The 15,549-nt window shown below is 34.4% G+C and overlaps 1 protein-coding gene across 5 annotated transcripts in view; it reads left to right on the top strand.

Moving 5' to 3' along the window:
* Positions 1-15,549, top strand: part of LOC101691488 (integrin subunit beta 3 binding protein) — a 69,927-nt gene that overhangs the window by 48,891 nt on the left and 5,487 nt on the right. For 3 of the 5 annotated variants that reach the window (XM_045064662.1, XM_045064661.1, XM_004751671.3), the window contains 4 exons: positions 5,889-5,967; positions 6,555-6,648; positions 7,168-7,227; positions 13,989-14,039. In XM_045064662.1, the coding sequence (XP_044920597.1) occupies positions 5,889-5,967; positions 6,555-6,648; positions 7,168-7,227; positions 13,989-14,038 (283 nt within the window). In that variant the 3' untranslated portion in view covers position 14,039. The remainder of the gene's footprint in view (positions 1-5,888; positions 5,968-6,554; positions 6,649-7,167; positions 7,228-13,988; positions 14,040-15,549) is intronic. The other 2 variants (XM_045064660.1, XM_045064659.1) reach the window with 2 other exon arrangements.

The raw sequence follows: 15,549 nt of genomic DNA, 5'->3' as shown, positions 1-15,549 counted from the left end.
TTTTTAAAAGATTTTATTTATTTGACAGAGAGAGACACAGCGAGAGAGGGAATATGAGCAGGGAAAGTAGGAGAGGGAGAAGCAGGCTTCCTGCTGAGCAGGGAGCCTGATGCAGGGCTCAATCCCAGGACCCTGCGAACATGACCTGAGCTGAAGGCAGACACTTAACGACTGAGCCATCCAGGAGCTTCTGATTTAATTTTTTTAACGATGTAAAACATTAACATGGTTCCAAAAGCCAAAACTTTACAAAAAAGTATATTCAGAGACGTGTCACTCGCTGCCCCATTCTTTCTATCTACTCCCTGTAGGTAACCAAATTCGTTAATTTCTGGTTTACCTTTCTTGTGTTTATTTTTATAAAATTAGGTTGTTTCATTTATTTTTTCTGATTTCCCTTTTTATATGAAGATGGTGTATAATATATACTCTTTTATACTTTTTGTTTTTCAATTATGTATTCATAGTCCTAAAATGACACCCTGTTAATCAGTTTGGCAAGTTTTAAATATAAGAATTCTTCCAACAGGAAAATATAGTTCCTTATTCTAGGCTTAAAATTTTTTACCCAGAAAACAAGCAGTTAGTGACATGTCAATAAAACTCATTTATAAACAAACACCTACACATTAATATTTTATGTGAAGTTCCATATCCTTTATATTCTGAAAGGAAAATATATTATATAATTCACTGCCATTAGCTTTTCTTCCTCTTGGCAGTTTGCTGCTGGCTACTGTCACTGCTATGAAAATGCAGTAATGGTGACTATCCTTCTGCAGGGTTTACTTCCATTAAACTTTTAATTTTCAGATTGTAGATTCACATGCCATTGTGAGAAGTAAAATAGATCATGTGTAACCATTTCCCACTTTACTGACATGATAACATCTTGCAAAACTGTGGGACAGTATCACAACCAGAAAATTGACATTGCCACAGTCCACTGGTTTTTATTCAGATTTCTGAAGTTTTACATGCACTTGGTGTTGTGTGTGTGTGTTCTTAGTTCTGTGTAACTTTATCACATGTGTAGATTCACCACCACCAAGATACAGGACATTCCCATCACCACAAAAGTTTCTCCTGTTGTATAAAGGTTATTTTTAGCCATTGGCTTATTCTCTTGTAGATAAAAAGTAATTTATTTTAGATTTTTAAAAAATTTCTACACTAATCCAAATAAAATCTTTCTAATTGTAAAGAATTATGCTAGAGAGGTGCCTGGGTGGCTCAGTGGGTCAAGCCTCTGCTTTGCCTCATGTTGTGATCTTGGGGTCCTGGGATCAAGCCCCATACCGGGCTCTCTGCTCAGCAGGGAGCCTGCATTCCCCCCCCCCCTCCACCTTCCTCTCTGCCTATCTCTCTCTCTCTGTCAATAAATAAATAAAATCTTTTATTTTATTTTATTATTATTTTTTTTATTACTTATTTATTTGACAGATAGAGATCACAAGCAGGCAGAGAGTCAGGCAGAAAGGAGGAAGCAGTCTCCCTGCCAAGCAGAGAGCCCAATGCGGGGCTCAATACCAGGACCCTGGGATCATGACCTGAGCCGAAGGCAGGAGCCCTAACCCACTGAGTCACCCAGGCGCTCCAAAATCTTTTAAAAATAAAATAAAGAATTATGCTAGAACTGGGCTTTTTATTTGTTTGTTATGAATGCAGTTAATTGTGACAGGTAGCCGCTGTCCAGAATTCTAAGTCTGGGGGAAAAAAAGAATTCTAAGTCTGAGTTAGTGTTTATTATATTTTAAGCATTCAGTAATGCAACAAGAATCGGATTTATGGATCATTTTCTTCTTAAATCTTCTTAAATCACCCAGTCTCTAAGGGTGAGTTAGTTGAACATGGTTATCAAAAACTTAAAATGAAAATAAAGTCATGCCTGTATTCTGTAGGTACATAAAGACTAAAAGAGAAACCAATATTGACAAGAGACTTACCTTTCAACTGTTCAAAATTTTTGACATGGAAGAATGAAAACCTTCCCCCAAAGATCGATAACAAGATGGGCATGCCCATTTTCACCACTAGTACTCAACAGTTTACAGGAAATTCTAATCAGAGTAATTAGAAGGACGGAGGGAAGGGAAGAAGAAAGAAAACAAAAGATAAAACTGTCTCTGTTTGCAGACAACATGGTGCTATATAGAAAATTCCAAAGAATGCACAATGACTGTGTTCCTTATTATGTAACTCTGAATAATTAATTTGTTTCAGTTTCCATATCTGTAAAATCGTATAGATAATGTTTATCACAGAGTGTGATTTTAAAGATTAAGATAGAGCTTGTAAAAAGTAGCAAGTACCATGCTTTGACTTCAGAAAGAGTTAAAAAAAAAAAACTTAGCAATGTATTTCATCATTACAGTCCAGCTATCATCATTCAAAATAATCAGATAAGTAGAGGTTCTGTGACCAATTTACCTTTTTCTCTATAAGACATATTATTAAGAGGACAAAGAAAACCCTGAGGATTCTGTCCTTGTAATGTACATATAACTTTCAGGTTTCTTGAGATTATATACAAATACATCTCTTATAGGTAGTGACTTTGATGTAAATTATTAGAAATGGAATTAACTAAGAGTTTATTGTAGCCTTTGAGAGAATATGGTACCAACAGAGTAGTAAGGCAAAAATCTGAATATAAAGGTTTAATTTCAGTGTGGAGGAACAGAGTTTGTGTTTAGACCATTATTTTGAGAAGTGGTTTGTGGGGAATAAAAGAATGTTCATTAAATTAAGTAAAAGCATTAAGCAGTATCAAGGGCCCAGCAAATCATATACTTGTAATATTGACCATCAATACTGCTGTTAGATTTCTGTAGCACTCACAGTTTAGGCCAGAGAGTGAAGAATCCAAATAGGTAGGAAATCCAGGATTACAGATTAGAAGGACATGTGTGTGGCAGAAGGTTAAGGGGCTTTTGTTCTTTTTGTAACTATCCCCAACTTTTTAAAAACGTAATTGACAAATAAATTTGTATATATTTAAAGTGTATAATGTGATGATTTGAAATATGTGCGTGTGTATGTACCCATTCCATGAAACTTGTTGCTATCAAGATGGGAGGAGTTGATTTCCTTCAGAAAGAAGTAAAAGGAGAGGAAAGGAGATTAAAATAAAAATGGGCTGGCTGGCTCAGTCAGTGGAGCATTTGACTCTTGATCTCAGGATCCTGAGTTTGAGGCCCATGTTAGGCATAGAGTTTACTTAAAAATTAAAATAAAAATTTAAAAAAATGAAATAAAAATGAAAAGGATGATGGATTATCTACTAGACTACTGGAAGACAAGTTTCCCTGAGAAAGCAGCTCAAGCATGTGAAGGATATTCTGAAAACAGTTTCCCGAGTTATTTGATACTCAGGCCATACGGCTCTCCAACATTGTCAAAAACAGTTTGCCTAGCTGAGGCCCTCAATAACTATTTTAACTTGAGAAACAGAATTATTAACAGGTCCTTTGGAGATGCTACATGCACAACTCCTGGGAGCACCATTCCCATCTTAATCTATCTTAACAGGCTCCTTGGAGTCATTCAAGTGGCAGCCCTGTAGGACCCACTCTTCCCACATAATTCCATAAGGGTCAACAAGGTATATCATCTGTTCTTCAAAGTGTGGTGGGTAAGATGGTGTAGAGAGACTATCACTTCAGTCCTCCCAGGAAAAGAGTGCAAGGTGAAGAGCCCTTAGCATTGCTTCTCATGGTGAAATAGCTCATTTGCCCCAGCATTGCCCCTGTGAGGCAGTGAATAACGTTGATAAAACATTAGGGGAAGCTAGAGGTTCCCAGCCCTGGGTGGGAATCATTTAAACCCACTTGCTCCTTGAGACTTTTGGAGCTCAATGGAAGTACCTGGAATTCCTTTATGACACTATCTTTTAAACTGAGGTTCAGGTACTAAGCAAGTAAGACCTCTGACAGGTGATTCTTCATAGAAATACATGATAATAAGGGAAAACGTTTAAAGAAAAAAGATCACCTGCAATTCCATTTTCCTCACCTAAGTTTTAGGTTTTGCCTAAATGCTGTTTCTCCATTCCTTGCTTACATACCTCATATATTTTACTTGGATGAAACATACTGTACATATTCATTGTGTATGAAAACTTAACATATCATGTTAGTCTTATTTTTAATAGTACAGAAATGTTAATGGATAACACTGATATGGTTTTGAAAGCATTTAAATATAATTTCTGGCTTCTTTTCATAAAATCAACAGTACAGATCTGTGATCTCTGAAACATTAGTCACTAGCCAGTCACACATGAGCCTCTGAAATGTGACTAGTCCGAAATGAGATGTGCTGTAAGTATAAAGTACACACTGGATTTTGAAAAAAAGCATAAAATAGCTCATGAATAATTTTTATTGATGATACTTGAAATGATAATACTTTGGATATATTAATTAAAATATATTATTAAAATAAATTTCACTTGTTTCTTTTTACTTCTTTTAGTATGGCTACTGGAAAATTTTAAATTACATATGTGGCTTACATTTTATATCAGACTGCACTGATATAGATTATAAAATTGGAACAGACACTAAAACTAGAACAATAAGGGAACGATTAAATCATCTTTGGTATGTTTACTAGGTACAGTATTACACAGCCTTGAAAATTACAAATCTATGGGTGATGTGGCCAAAAAATATATATGTAATATTATATTTAGGAAAGTATGATATAAAGTCATATAAATTGTTTCAAAAAAAGAACCTAAAAATTTTTCCTATACGCTAATATGCTAACTAGCGATATGTTCAGGAGGTAAGATTACAAATGAAGTTTTCTTTGTTTTGAAATTTAAAAGAATACCTTTATAATCTTTATCACACTGAAATTTATTTATTTGTTTATTTTTTTAAAGATTTTATTTATTTATTTATTTGACACAGAGAGATCACAAGTAGGCAAAGAGGCAGTCAGAGAGATAGGGGGAACCAGGCTCCCCACTGAACAGAGAGCCTCATGTGGGGCTCAGTCCCAGGACCCCGAGATCATGACCTGAGCCAAAGTCAGAGGCTTAACCCACTGAGCCACCTAGGCACCCCCACACTGAAATTTATTAAGCCATAAATCTTTTTTTTTATTTTTAAGATTTTATTTATTTATTTGACAGACAGAAATCACAAGTAGGCAGAGAGGCAGGCAGAGAGAGAGGAGGAAGCAGGCTCCCCACGGAGCAGAGAGCCCGATGCAGGGCTCGATCCCAGGACCCCGCGGTCATGGGCTTTAACCCACTGAGCCACCCAGGCGCTCCATATCTTATTTTTTATTAAAAAAAAAAAAATCACTGGGTAACACTGACTCATAGACTTAGATCAAGATAAATAAGGAGAGTGGTAAAATTAGGGTTCTCAGGGGCCCCTGGGTGGCTCAGTGGGTTAAAGCCTCTGCCTTTGGCTCGGGTCATGATCCCAGAGTCCTGGGATCAAGCCCCGCATCGGGCTGTCTGCTCCGCGGAGAGCCTGCTTCCTCCTCTCTCTCTCTCTGCCTGCCTCTCTGCCTACTTGTGATCTCTGTCTGTCAAATAAATAGATAAAATCTTTAAGAAAAAAAAAAATTAGGGTTCTCAGAGTGGTACTGTGGAGAAAAGAGCAAGCCAATTAACTCCATTTCACATCCTCTCCCCCTGTTCAGTGGGAATGAAAGAAAGCAAAAACGCCTACAGCAGGATGACTGAGAATATATGTTGTGTTTATAAAGAGATGAAAGAATGAAGGAGGAACATTTACATCTTTTACCACCTTGTAAAGAAAAGGATTAGAAAACTGAATTTAAGATCTTTTAAAAAGAATTAAAGGTGTGAAAATGACTTACTATGTTTAAATGCTTGATCTTGGTAATTTTTTTTTCATTCATAGATTCATGGTGTTGCTAGTTAAAGTTGAGAAATCATCAGAAGAAATCATGGAAATAATGCAAAATTTAAGCAGTCTACAGGTTAGCTTCCCCCCCCCCCTTTGGGGCATGTAATTTTTCATATGTCTGTTACCTCAATTGAAAAAGGAAAATAGGGGGGCGCCTAGGTGGCTCAGTGGGTTAAGCCTCTACCTTTGGCTCAGGTCATGATCCCAGGGGCCTGGGATCGAGTCCCGCATGGGGCTCTCTGCTCAGCAGGGAGCCTGCTTCTCCTCATCTCTCTCTCTGTCCGTCTCTCTGCCTATTTGTGATCTCTCTCTCTCTGTCAAATAAATAAATAAAATCTTAAAAAAAGAAAAAGGAAAATAGGAAAGAAGCCCCAGCTTGGAGAATTCAATCCAGAAATGAATTCGCAGGGAATATGTCTAATTTCCTTTTCATGGGAATTTTTCTTATAGGAACATGAATTAACTATAATATTTTAGTAATATGTGACTTTTTCACATTTTAAAGCTTGCAGTACTTGACCTGCCAAAAAAAATTAAATTTCCCACCACAGATTTTAAGCTTTTCAGATGAAAGAAACCATAAACTATATTTTCACTAGACTTGTCAGTAATATTATATTTGTAGAGAACTTAACTTATTTAAGATGTCTTTTTTTTTAGGCTTTGGAGGGCAGTAGAGAGCTTGAAAATCTCCTTGGTGTCTCACATGCATCATGTTTCTTACAAAGAGAAATGCAGAAAATGAAAGAACTAAGTAAGAAAAATTCATGAGTTTTCAATGGTATCTCTCCATTCCTTATTTGTAAATGTAAATATAGATGCTAATGTGTTCAGTTTTAGAGATAAACCTAATTTTCCCAAATTTAAATCTGATAGAATTTTTTATATATGGCATTACTCAACATGTAATGGACATATTATTTAGAGAATAAGAAGCCATATATATATATATATCTTTTGCCAGGATATGTTACTTTAGGGATTCTTGTTGAATATGAAGGAAAAGAATATGCCTTGCAAACTGATAACCAGACTTTTTAAAAATCTGATGCTTATTCTTTAAATATAGGATATAATAAGGTATTGCATTTTGTACTTGATACCTGTGTATATTACTTCAAATTATTTTTTTCTCATGAAGTTATCCCAGGATGAGAAATTATTCATATGCCATGCTAATTCTTAATGTGAGTTTTTTTTTTTGTTGGGTTTTTGTTTTTGTTTGTTTGTTTGTTTTGTTTTGTTTTTTGGTTTTGGGGTTTTTGTTTTTTAGTGATAAAAGTAACAGAACAAAAACTGCTTGAAAAGAAGAGTTCAGGACTTCCCAACAAAGGTAAAGAATTGTGTTTTCATTTATATAAAAAAATCCTTTCATCTCATTTCATTATCAAAAACCAGTCATCATGAGTCCTTTTCTTAGTGTGATCTTTTTAAAAGATCATAAATCTCATTTGCAAACCTTATACTGAATTTGACAGACCATGTCTGATAAGATAACTTCCCTGATGATTAAACTTTTAAAATAACTTTTTGAAATACAATGTTCAGTGTAAGATTTAAATTTTGTCTTTTTATTAAAAGTTCTTGAGAATATAGACAAATAGGGAGAACAAAGCATTAATATATAGCAACTTTTAATGGTGAATTAGGATTACACAGAGCATAAAAAGTTACTTTGTAACCAGTGTTCTGAAAACTTTCAGATCATTAATGATGTTTGATCTACTGTGAACTCATATGCCTCTGAGCGTTTCACAGTATGGGAAACTAAATTAGCAGGTTTTCGCATAACACATGCACATCCATACCTCAGTAAGCAAAATGATCATGGACTATAAACTATTAAAACCTTTAGACCAACTTAAGAGAGATCATTTTAGTATTACTGACATGAATGCCATTTTGCAATCTCTGCAAGTGGAGATTGGCCTTTAAACGGGTAGCCATGTTTTAGTCTACCATTTTTGAGTTACCAATGACTACCATTTATAGTAATGGACCAGTAATTACTATGTACTAGGATCAGCGAGCAGATCTTTGTAGCAACTTTGCAAGATATTATCATTGTCATTATAGATAAGGAACAAAGACAAAAAATGTTAAGTTACTTGCCCAAAGACACTACTACTTAAGTGTCAGAGTAGAGATTGCAATTAAAGACTAGTCTAACCTCAAGTAGTATGGTTTTTCTCATTGTTCCATGTTCCCTCTTCCTACAACAAATGCAGTCGTCTAGTCATCCCAGTGTTTAGATTCAAACATATGAGGCATAACTGAAACCACTTCAGCCAGTGTAGTATATTAGACTGCATTTAGGATCTTTTACAAGCCAGTGATGAGTTTGCACTGGAAAGTGCTGGGATTCCCTGTTCCTTCTGAAGGCCACCTGGGTAATGCAGGGCACTAGCCCTGGCAGGATTCCTCCAGGGCTCATGTGGGAAGAGAGCTGAGCAGGTTTCCTGAGCCATTCAGTAGAGCAGCTAACTTTCACTATGATCCCAAGAATTTTAAGACTATGAAGTTAGCTTTTAGGAAAGGCTTCTATATTTCTATATTTCTATATATATTCTATATATTTAGGAAATCTCTTCTATACTGTGAAACTGGCTTATAATGTGTAGCTGGGTTTCAGTCTCTTTTAACTTGACAAGTTTTAGAGGATCATAAGGGTAAATTAAAATGTTTACTATTTCCAAAGCAGAGGAAATCTTTCTTCTATATATTATGTGCTGGTGGTGTGAATTTTTTTCAGTCTGTAATTTTCTAGAATTGACTAGAATTAGGCTTTACAGAGTTGACTTTCACTAAATTTTGAGAAATGAGGAAGGGAAAATTGTAGAATAAATAAGTGAATTGTCACTTTAATAATGAGAAAAAGTTTTCCAAAAGTATTGTTGCCTTCCCTAAATATTTATTAAGATTTTGAAGTTATATTCCATGTGTTAAAAATTATCTCCTTTCAGTTACCTAGTATATACCAATCCTTTGTGTGTTTATGCATGACCAGCCTCAAAACTATTTTCTAGTATTTTAGGCATTGGAACTGACTTGCCCATTACCAAGTTTTCCCTAAGGACTGTTTGCTCATGCATAAAGGAGATTCTTATGACTAAATCATGTTTTAAAATGTCTAATTAGCACTGATTATTTGTTGTGGTTTAAATGAAAACTGAGGGGCACCTGGGTGGCTCAGTTTGTTGGTGGCTGCCTTTGGCTCAGGTCATGGTTCCAGAGTCTTGGGATCAAGCCCCAGATCCTGCTCCCTGCTCAGGAGAGCCTGCTTCTCTCTCTCCCTCTGACTGCCGCTTTGCTTACTTGTGCTATCTCTCTGCCAAACAAATAAATAAAATCTTTGAAAAAAAAATTTTAATGAAAACTGAATTTAGATAAATAAAATGTATAATAGCTATAAAAATATATACTAGAATATATGTCATCTTCCATTTCTGTATCTTGGCAAGAGCTGCATTAGCTTTTATATTTCCCAAGGTATTCAGATCTTCATTCGTTTTTCAACTAATTTTTTTTTTTAAGATTTTATTTGTTTATTTGACAGAGAGAGAGAGATCACAAGTAGGCAGAGAGGCAGGCAGAGAGAGAGGGAGAAGCAGGGTCCCTACTAAGCAGAGAGCCCAATGCATGGCTTGATCCCGGGACCCTGGGATCATGACCTGAGCTGAAGGCAGAGGCTTTAACCCACTGAGCTACCCAAGCACCCCTTTTCAACTAATTTTTTTTAAGTGCTGTTGCCTGAAAAATCTTTTGAAGCTTACTTCCTTTATAATTTGAGTTTGAGTGTTTTTACTGAGTGTTTTCCCTTCTTCTCTCTTTGGTTCATAATATATGTATTTTTTTATTTTGGTGGTTTTGTTTTGTTTTTGATTAAAGATGATGTACATCAACACATTTATACACATACAATTTTTTTTTGCTGAGTTCATAACTTCCAACCTTTTTTATTTATACCTTCATTTGACAAGGACTTTGCTAGTATTTTTGACATCTCAAACTAATTTGCTTTAGATGTTCCTTATTTGGGGATCCAACCTTCAACTTTTTATAGAAATTTCTCCTTTACTTCTTTCTTTTACTGTGCTGTTATCCAGAATTGTTTAAAATTTAAAATGTTTGGGGAATCTTTTTAATATTAGAAATTATATAATATAAAAATAACTCCCATAATATGTATGAGATTTGTTTTATTAGGTACTTAATGAAAATAACAAATTACTTGTTTCATGATCAAAACAATGTCCTTCAGATTCTCATAAAATTTTCCTAGAATAGTTAAAGTAGACGGTATCAGGAAAATTCCAACATTTATGCTGTTGGGACTCTTCATGTTGGTCCTGTAGTTCTATTTGTTTTTGCATGTCACTGCTAACTTGTTTTAGCATCAGTTGCAGTCTATATTACCGGCCGAGCAGTATAACTGTGAAAATAACATGCTAGTGTTTTAAATAAATAGACATCTGACACACATTCTTAAGCTTTTATGTAACATTCAGGGGAAATTAAAATGTATACAATAACATGAAAAGGTACACTGAGATTTACATAGTTTTAAAAAGAACTGGACATTGCAAATCAGGGAATGCTTTGATAGAGTATATGAATAAAAGAGGCTCTCCCCTGCTAAATACAAATTTCTTAAACAAAGGAAAGCTTTCTCTCTTTTTTCAGTTACTTAGGAAGTAAGCCTGACTTCACTTTCCTTAATAATATTGGCTTTATGACTCTTAGAAAAATAATGAGATGAAAGGTCCTTTTTCTGTTAGATTTAGATGTGAATTTTCATAATTATTCTTAATTTGTTATGCTGAAGATATAAAACATGGCCATTCAATGGGTTGATACAGATGGAATGTCACATTATCATCACATGGTAAGGCATGAAATTTATTTACTTTACATAATCAACCTCTACTTAAAACAACTTGATACAAATATTCCTAAGTCAATAGATGGTATTATATAGTACTTAGTATTTTCATTTTTTTCTGGAAATATTAAAAAATACCATCATTGTTTGCCTATGACCAGTACTTCCAGTAAACAAAATGTTTTTGAAAAGAATGTAAGCAAATTGTAGAACAGTTGCCAAGATATGCAATCTAGACACTTAGCTTTAGTCCAAAACATATTTTATCTGTTTTGAGAATAATTGTGTAGGTTGCAGTATGCATATTTGAAATGAAATGTAACCATCTGAACTTTACATTGTTCAAAAAAGTTGATTGTCTCAGCTATTTGTAATACAAAATATTTCAGAATTTCTAGCTGTGGCCTTCAAAAGAAAAGCACAAACTATAACATTTCTGTTTTCTTTAGCTACCTTACTGTCTTACATTGTAAAATACATCTGGGTCATAGGATTTTAAGTTTTCAAATTCTTGGACTACAGGACAAATTTTAAACTCTTTTTGTTCTAAGACTATAAAATAGTTTGATATGGCCTTTTCATTCTAACCACCCACGGAAGTATTTTTTAACTTAAAAATACGTTGTTCTTTCCCCCACTCAATCTTGAAAAAGTATTTATCATATTGGCCAAATAATTTTACTCCCTAGAAAACTACTACCCTTTTTGTTTTTTATATCTTAACATTAAACATTAACATTTTTTAAATACTTCAGTTTTAAAAGTACTAAGTTTGAAGTCGAGACATGATGAGTTTTAGAAGAAACAACAAAAATTCCTTCCTGTGCCTTAATGTTCTTGGTTTATCTGGAGATAAAAAAAAAATGGAGATACTAGTTTTGGTGACCTAGATCTACATTAATCTACAACTATAGTCCTTAGCTCTTTCTCAGAATTCACCTACCATGTATGTTGTATGTGGTTCATACCTTTCCTATTAATAATGTTAATGCCCCTGTCTTACACTATTCATCACTGTTTGGGGGATATATTTTGACTGCTTACTTGAGATTTGTCTAGAATTTAAGAAAAAACAAACTGATCTATTACTTTTCAAAGCCTTTTAAATAATTTCTTCTGCAATTTGAATTTTTGTATACCTCTTTAGAAGTATGATCATTTTAATCTTTTAAATAATCAGTTAAAAAAATTAAACCATAGATTTGAACTAACTTAATAGCAATTATGTGTTTAAGAGGTGTAAATAACTTGCTATCAGACATTACGAATATCCAGGTGCTCTGTATGTGCTGATGACAACAAAATTGAAACGAAAGACTGTAATAATTCTGACTGGTTTTCTCTGCAGAAGATATTGATTATTTGTGTGTGGTGAGAGATTTGGAAAATTCAATTAAAGGAGTTGTGCAAAGGTTTCATAAATTTTCCTTCTACAGCATGTACACAGACATTGTTGCGTATTAAATCAATGCAGCACTTCACAATATATTTTCTTTGAAACATAAAAATAAATAACATTTAAACAGTTCTGCTTACTACAGAAACAAATTTTATTTTCTGTGAAGCATTTAGTCATGTGCTATCACTGACTCATACACATTTGCCAGCTGTAACAAATTTTATAGACATTTTCTCCAGAGACATATCTCACATACTATGAATTTTTAAATGAGCAAATGGTGAAGAAGGGATGTCAGCAATATAAAAATTGATCAGTTAAAAGATAAAAGCATAAGTAAAGAGATTTGTATGGTAGTCTTAATAGGTTTTATTAAATAAAAATACTATAAAAAGACAGTAATGAACAGACTGAAGACTAACCATTCTTGAGGTGGAGAAAAATTATTCTGGCACATTTAGTAGAAATTGGTTTTATGTCACCTGACAGGTGAACATTTTTTTCCCCCATTTTAACTCTTAGAGTAGTCAGAAATGCGCCTCAGAAAGGAGTTAGATAAATTTTCTAAGTGGTTTATGTATTAAACACATATATAAAATAATATAGCAGGTATTTATGGTGTCATATAGCTAATTATATAGTTAAAAGCAGGACTTCTGTAAAAAGTATTAGGTGATTTTTCCTCCAGCTCAGACCTCATGCAGGAGGAAAGACATTTGAATGCATATGTTCCCACCATGTGACTTCAGCCCTCTGGAATCTCTCTCTTTGTGGACTCCAGACCTCTCTACTGCTTCTCTCTCCACCTTGATTGCTCTTTCTTCCATCTCTGTCTAGTAAATTCCTGCTCATTCTTTAAGGTCAGCCTCAGATGTCACATCCTCTGTGTAACTTTACCCAGCTTGCCTAGGTAAAACTAAATTGCTTCTTCTGGCCTTCTACAACACTTGTCTAAATGTTTATAAATGTATTATGCTGTAGTATTGTAGTGTATTGTAATTGTCCAGTTACAGGGCTCCTGGGCTCCTCCTTGGCAAACAAACAAAGCTCATATCTCTGTATTATAGCCCCAGAGCCTAGTATATAACCTGATAGAAGGCCCACAATGCATGTTCAATGAATGAGTAAAAATAAATGCCACTCTAAGAATTTTTTAAAGGAATTTAAATATTTTCAAATCCTTATAAATCATGATCTCCTTTGAGGCACCTGGGTGGCTCAGTGATTTAGGCCACTGCCTTCAGCTCGGGTCATGATCTCAGGGTTCTGGGATCGAGCCCCGCATTGGGCTCTCTGCTCGGCCTGGACCCTGCTCCCCCACCTCGCCCTGTCTGCCTCTCTGCCTACTTGTGATCTCTCTTTCTTTGTCAAATAAATAAATAAAATTTAGGAAAAAAATTATGATCCCCTTCCGTGCCTCATCCATTTAATATTTACTGAATGCCTATGATGAGCCAGGCCCTTTTCTAGCACTGGGGATACAGTAATGAACAAGGCAAACATAGATAGTCCTGCCCTCGGTATTGTAGAATCAGTCACCAAAGAGAAATAATTTTAACAAAGCATAAGCATACATAATAATAATAAAGTCTTTTTGGCACTTTTTATCCTAAATTCTTAAATGTACATTCTGAAAGAGAATTGGGCAAATTGGTAAGATGTTGAAATGAGAATTTATAACTCCAAAGCTATTTGTAAGGTAAAATAAAGCTTTAGGTTCTTTAATTTCATTTGATTCAGCATTTATTCTACATCATATACTGTGACAACTTACTTTGAACTGTTTTCTGAAAAAAATATTTTTTTCTTATAGGATTGTATCATCTTGACAGCTATGAATTCCTTAAGGGCATTTTAAACTAAGGTAGGCTTTCACCATTCTAATAAAGGTTAGCCTTGTTAAATTTCACTGTTTTGTTCAGATGGAAACATTTTATTTATATTATCAAATTTGATACTGTCTATGAAGAAAATAAGGACATGAGCTTTGGGGGTGTTTTTGAAATTACATTTAATCTATTTTTATAAATAATAGGATAATCTGACAAGATATGTGAATGAGAGGCTGGTTAAAAAGAACTGTAGAGCTCATCAGCCTAGCTTTAAAAGTGAAAAAGCACATATATTTAGGTGAGTTGTATAGAGAGCTCTTAATTTAGCACCTTTAGTATAAATAACTAATTAGGTACTGACAGGTGGGTTATAGTTTCTGTAGGACACATGTAACTGAATGAGATACAAGTCTATGAATTTGGAAATTTGCTGAATTAAGTAAATAATTATATATTAATTAGTTGTATCTTTCCTTCAAAACAGTTCCCTGTAGATTCAGCAATATAAGTAAAAATAATACATTTATAGCATTAGCTAGAAGCAGTATGAGTCATAATGTGATATTAGTGTCTAATGTGCCTGTAACTGAAGGTTTGCATTAAGAACTAGACTATCCCAGACTTAGTGGCAGTGATATTCCAATTAAGATTCTTAGACGCTAACCCCATGTTGCCTGCTATCTCTTAGAAACAAATTAAAGCAAAATAAATTCTATACTGAAAATACATTTCTTTGGAAATGGTATTTCAAATGATTAGTATTAGCTTCCTAACTAACAGTTTTCAAAATATTTGCAAAGCATCTTATGTACAAAATTGTGTCACTTTTCATTCATTATAATGTTTATTCTGTTGTACACAACAAATAATAGTTTATAATAATAACTGATACTTACTAAGCACTGCCAGCGTGCCAGGTACTACTACAGGCTACACTCAACCTTTTCAACAATGTGTGTGATATACAGTTATTGTCTTTATTTTATAGTTAGGAAACTGAGGCACAAAGAGGTTAATAACCTTGTCCTAGAATTACCTCAGAAACAGAGCCAGGAGGCTAACCTGAGTAGGCTGGTATCAGAGCCTTTGCTTTGCCCACTCACAATAGTAAACTATGATTGTCAGGCTTCACTGCCAGTCAAAGGTTTTAGTTCCTATGAAATAGTAAGGATCTAATATATATACATAAACACATGTACTCGTCATAGGGTTAAACATTTTGTGGAAAATTTCTGGTCCATGGCAGTCCACAGACAACTATTAGATGGCTATCATAAATACATAGTGACTGTTATTCATCTGGCTAATAACATACACATTTAGTATATTATGGTCTCATTTGTGAACTTTGGAGAACTTAGAGTACTGAGAATAGCTTTGTGTTCCTGGAGTCTAATAAAAATTAGAATGTTAGGGGTGTTATTCTGAGTCTTTAATATGAGTAGTATTTACAAAAAACTTGCAGGAATGAAGGTTGACCCACCTCTCAGCTTCCCTTTTTGTGGAAAGCAGTAGAGAAATAACAATGAAATGAAATTGGAC

The sequence above is a fragment of the Mustela putorius genome, unplaced genomic scaffold (assembly GCF_011764305.1).
Source record: "Mustela putorius furo isolate JIRA1106 unplaced genomic scaffold, ASM1176430v1.1 tig00003853_pilon_pilon_pilon, whole genome shotgun sequence".
NCBI classification, from domain to species: domain Eukaryota; kingdom Metazoa; phylum Chordata; class Mammalia; order Carnivora; family Mustelidae; genus Mustela; species Mustela putorius.
This window is presented reverse-complemented; position numbering and strand designations above follow the sequence as displayed.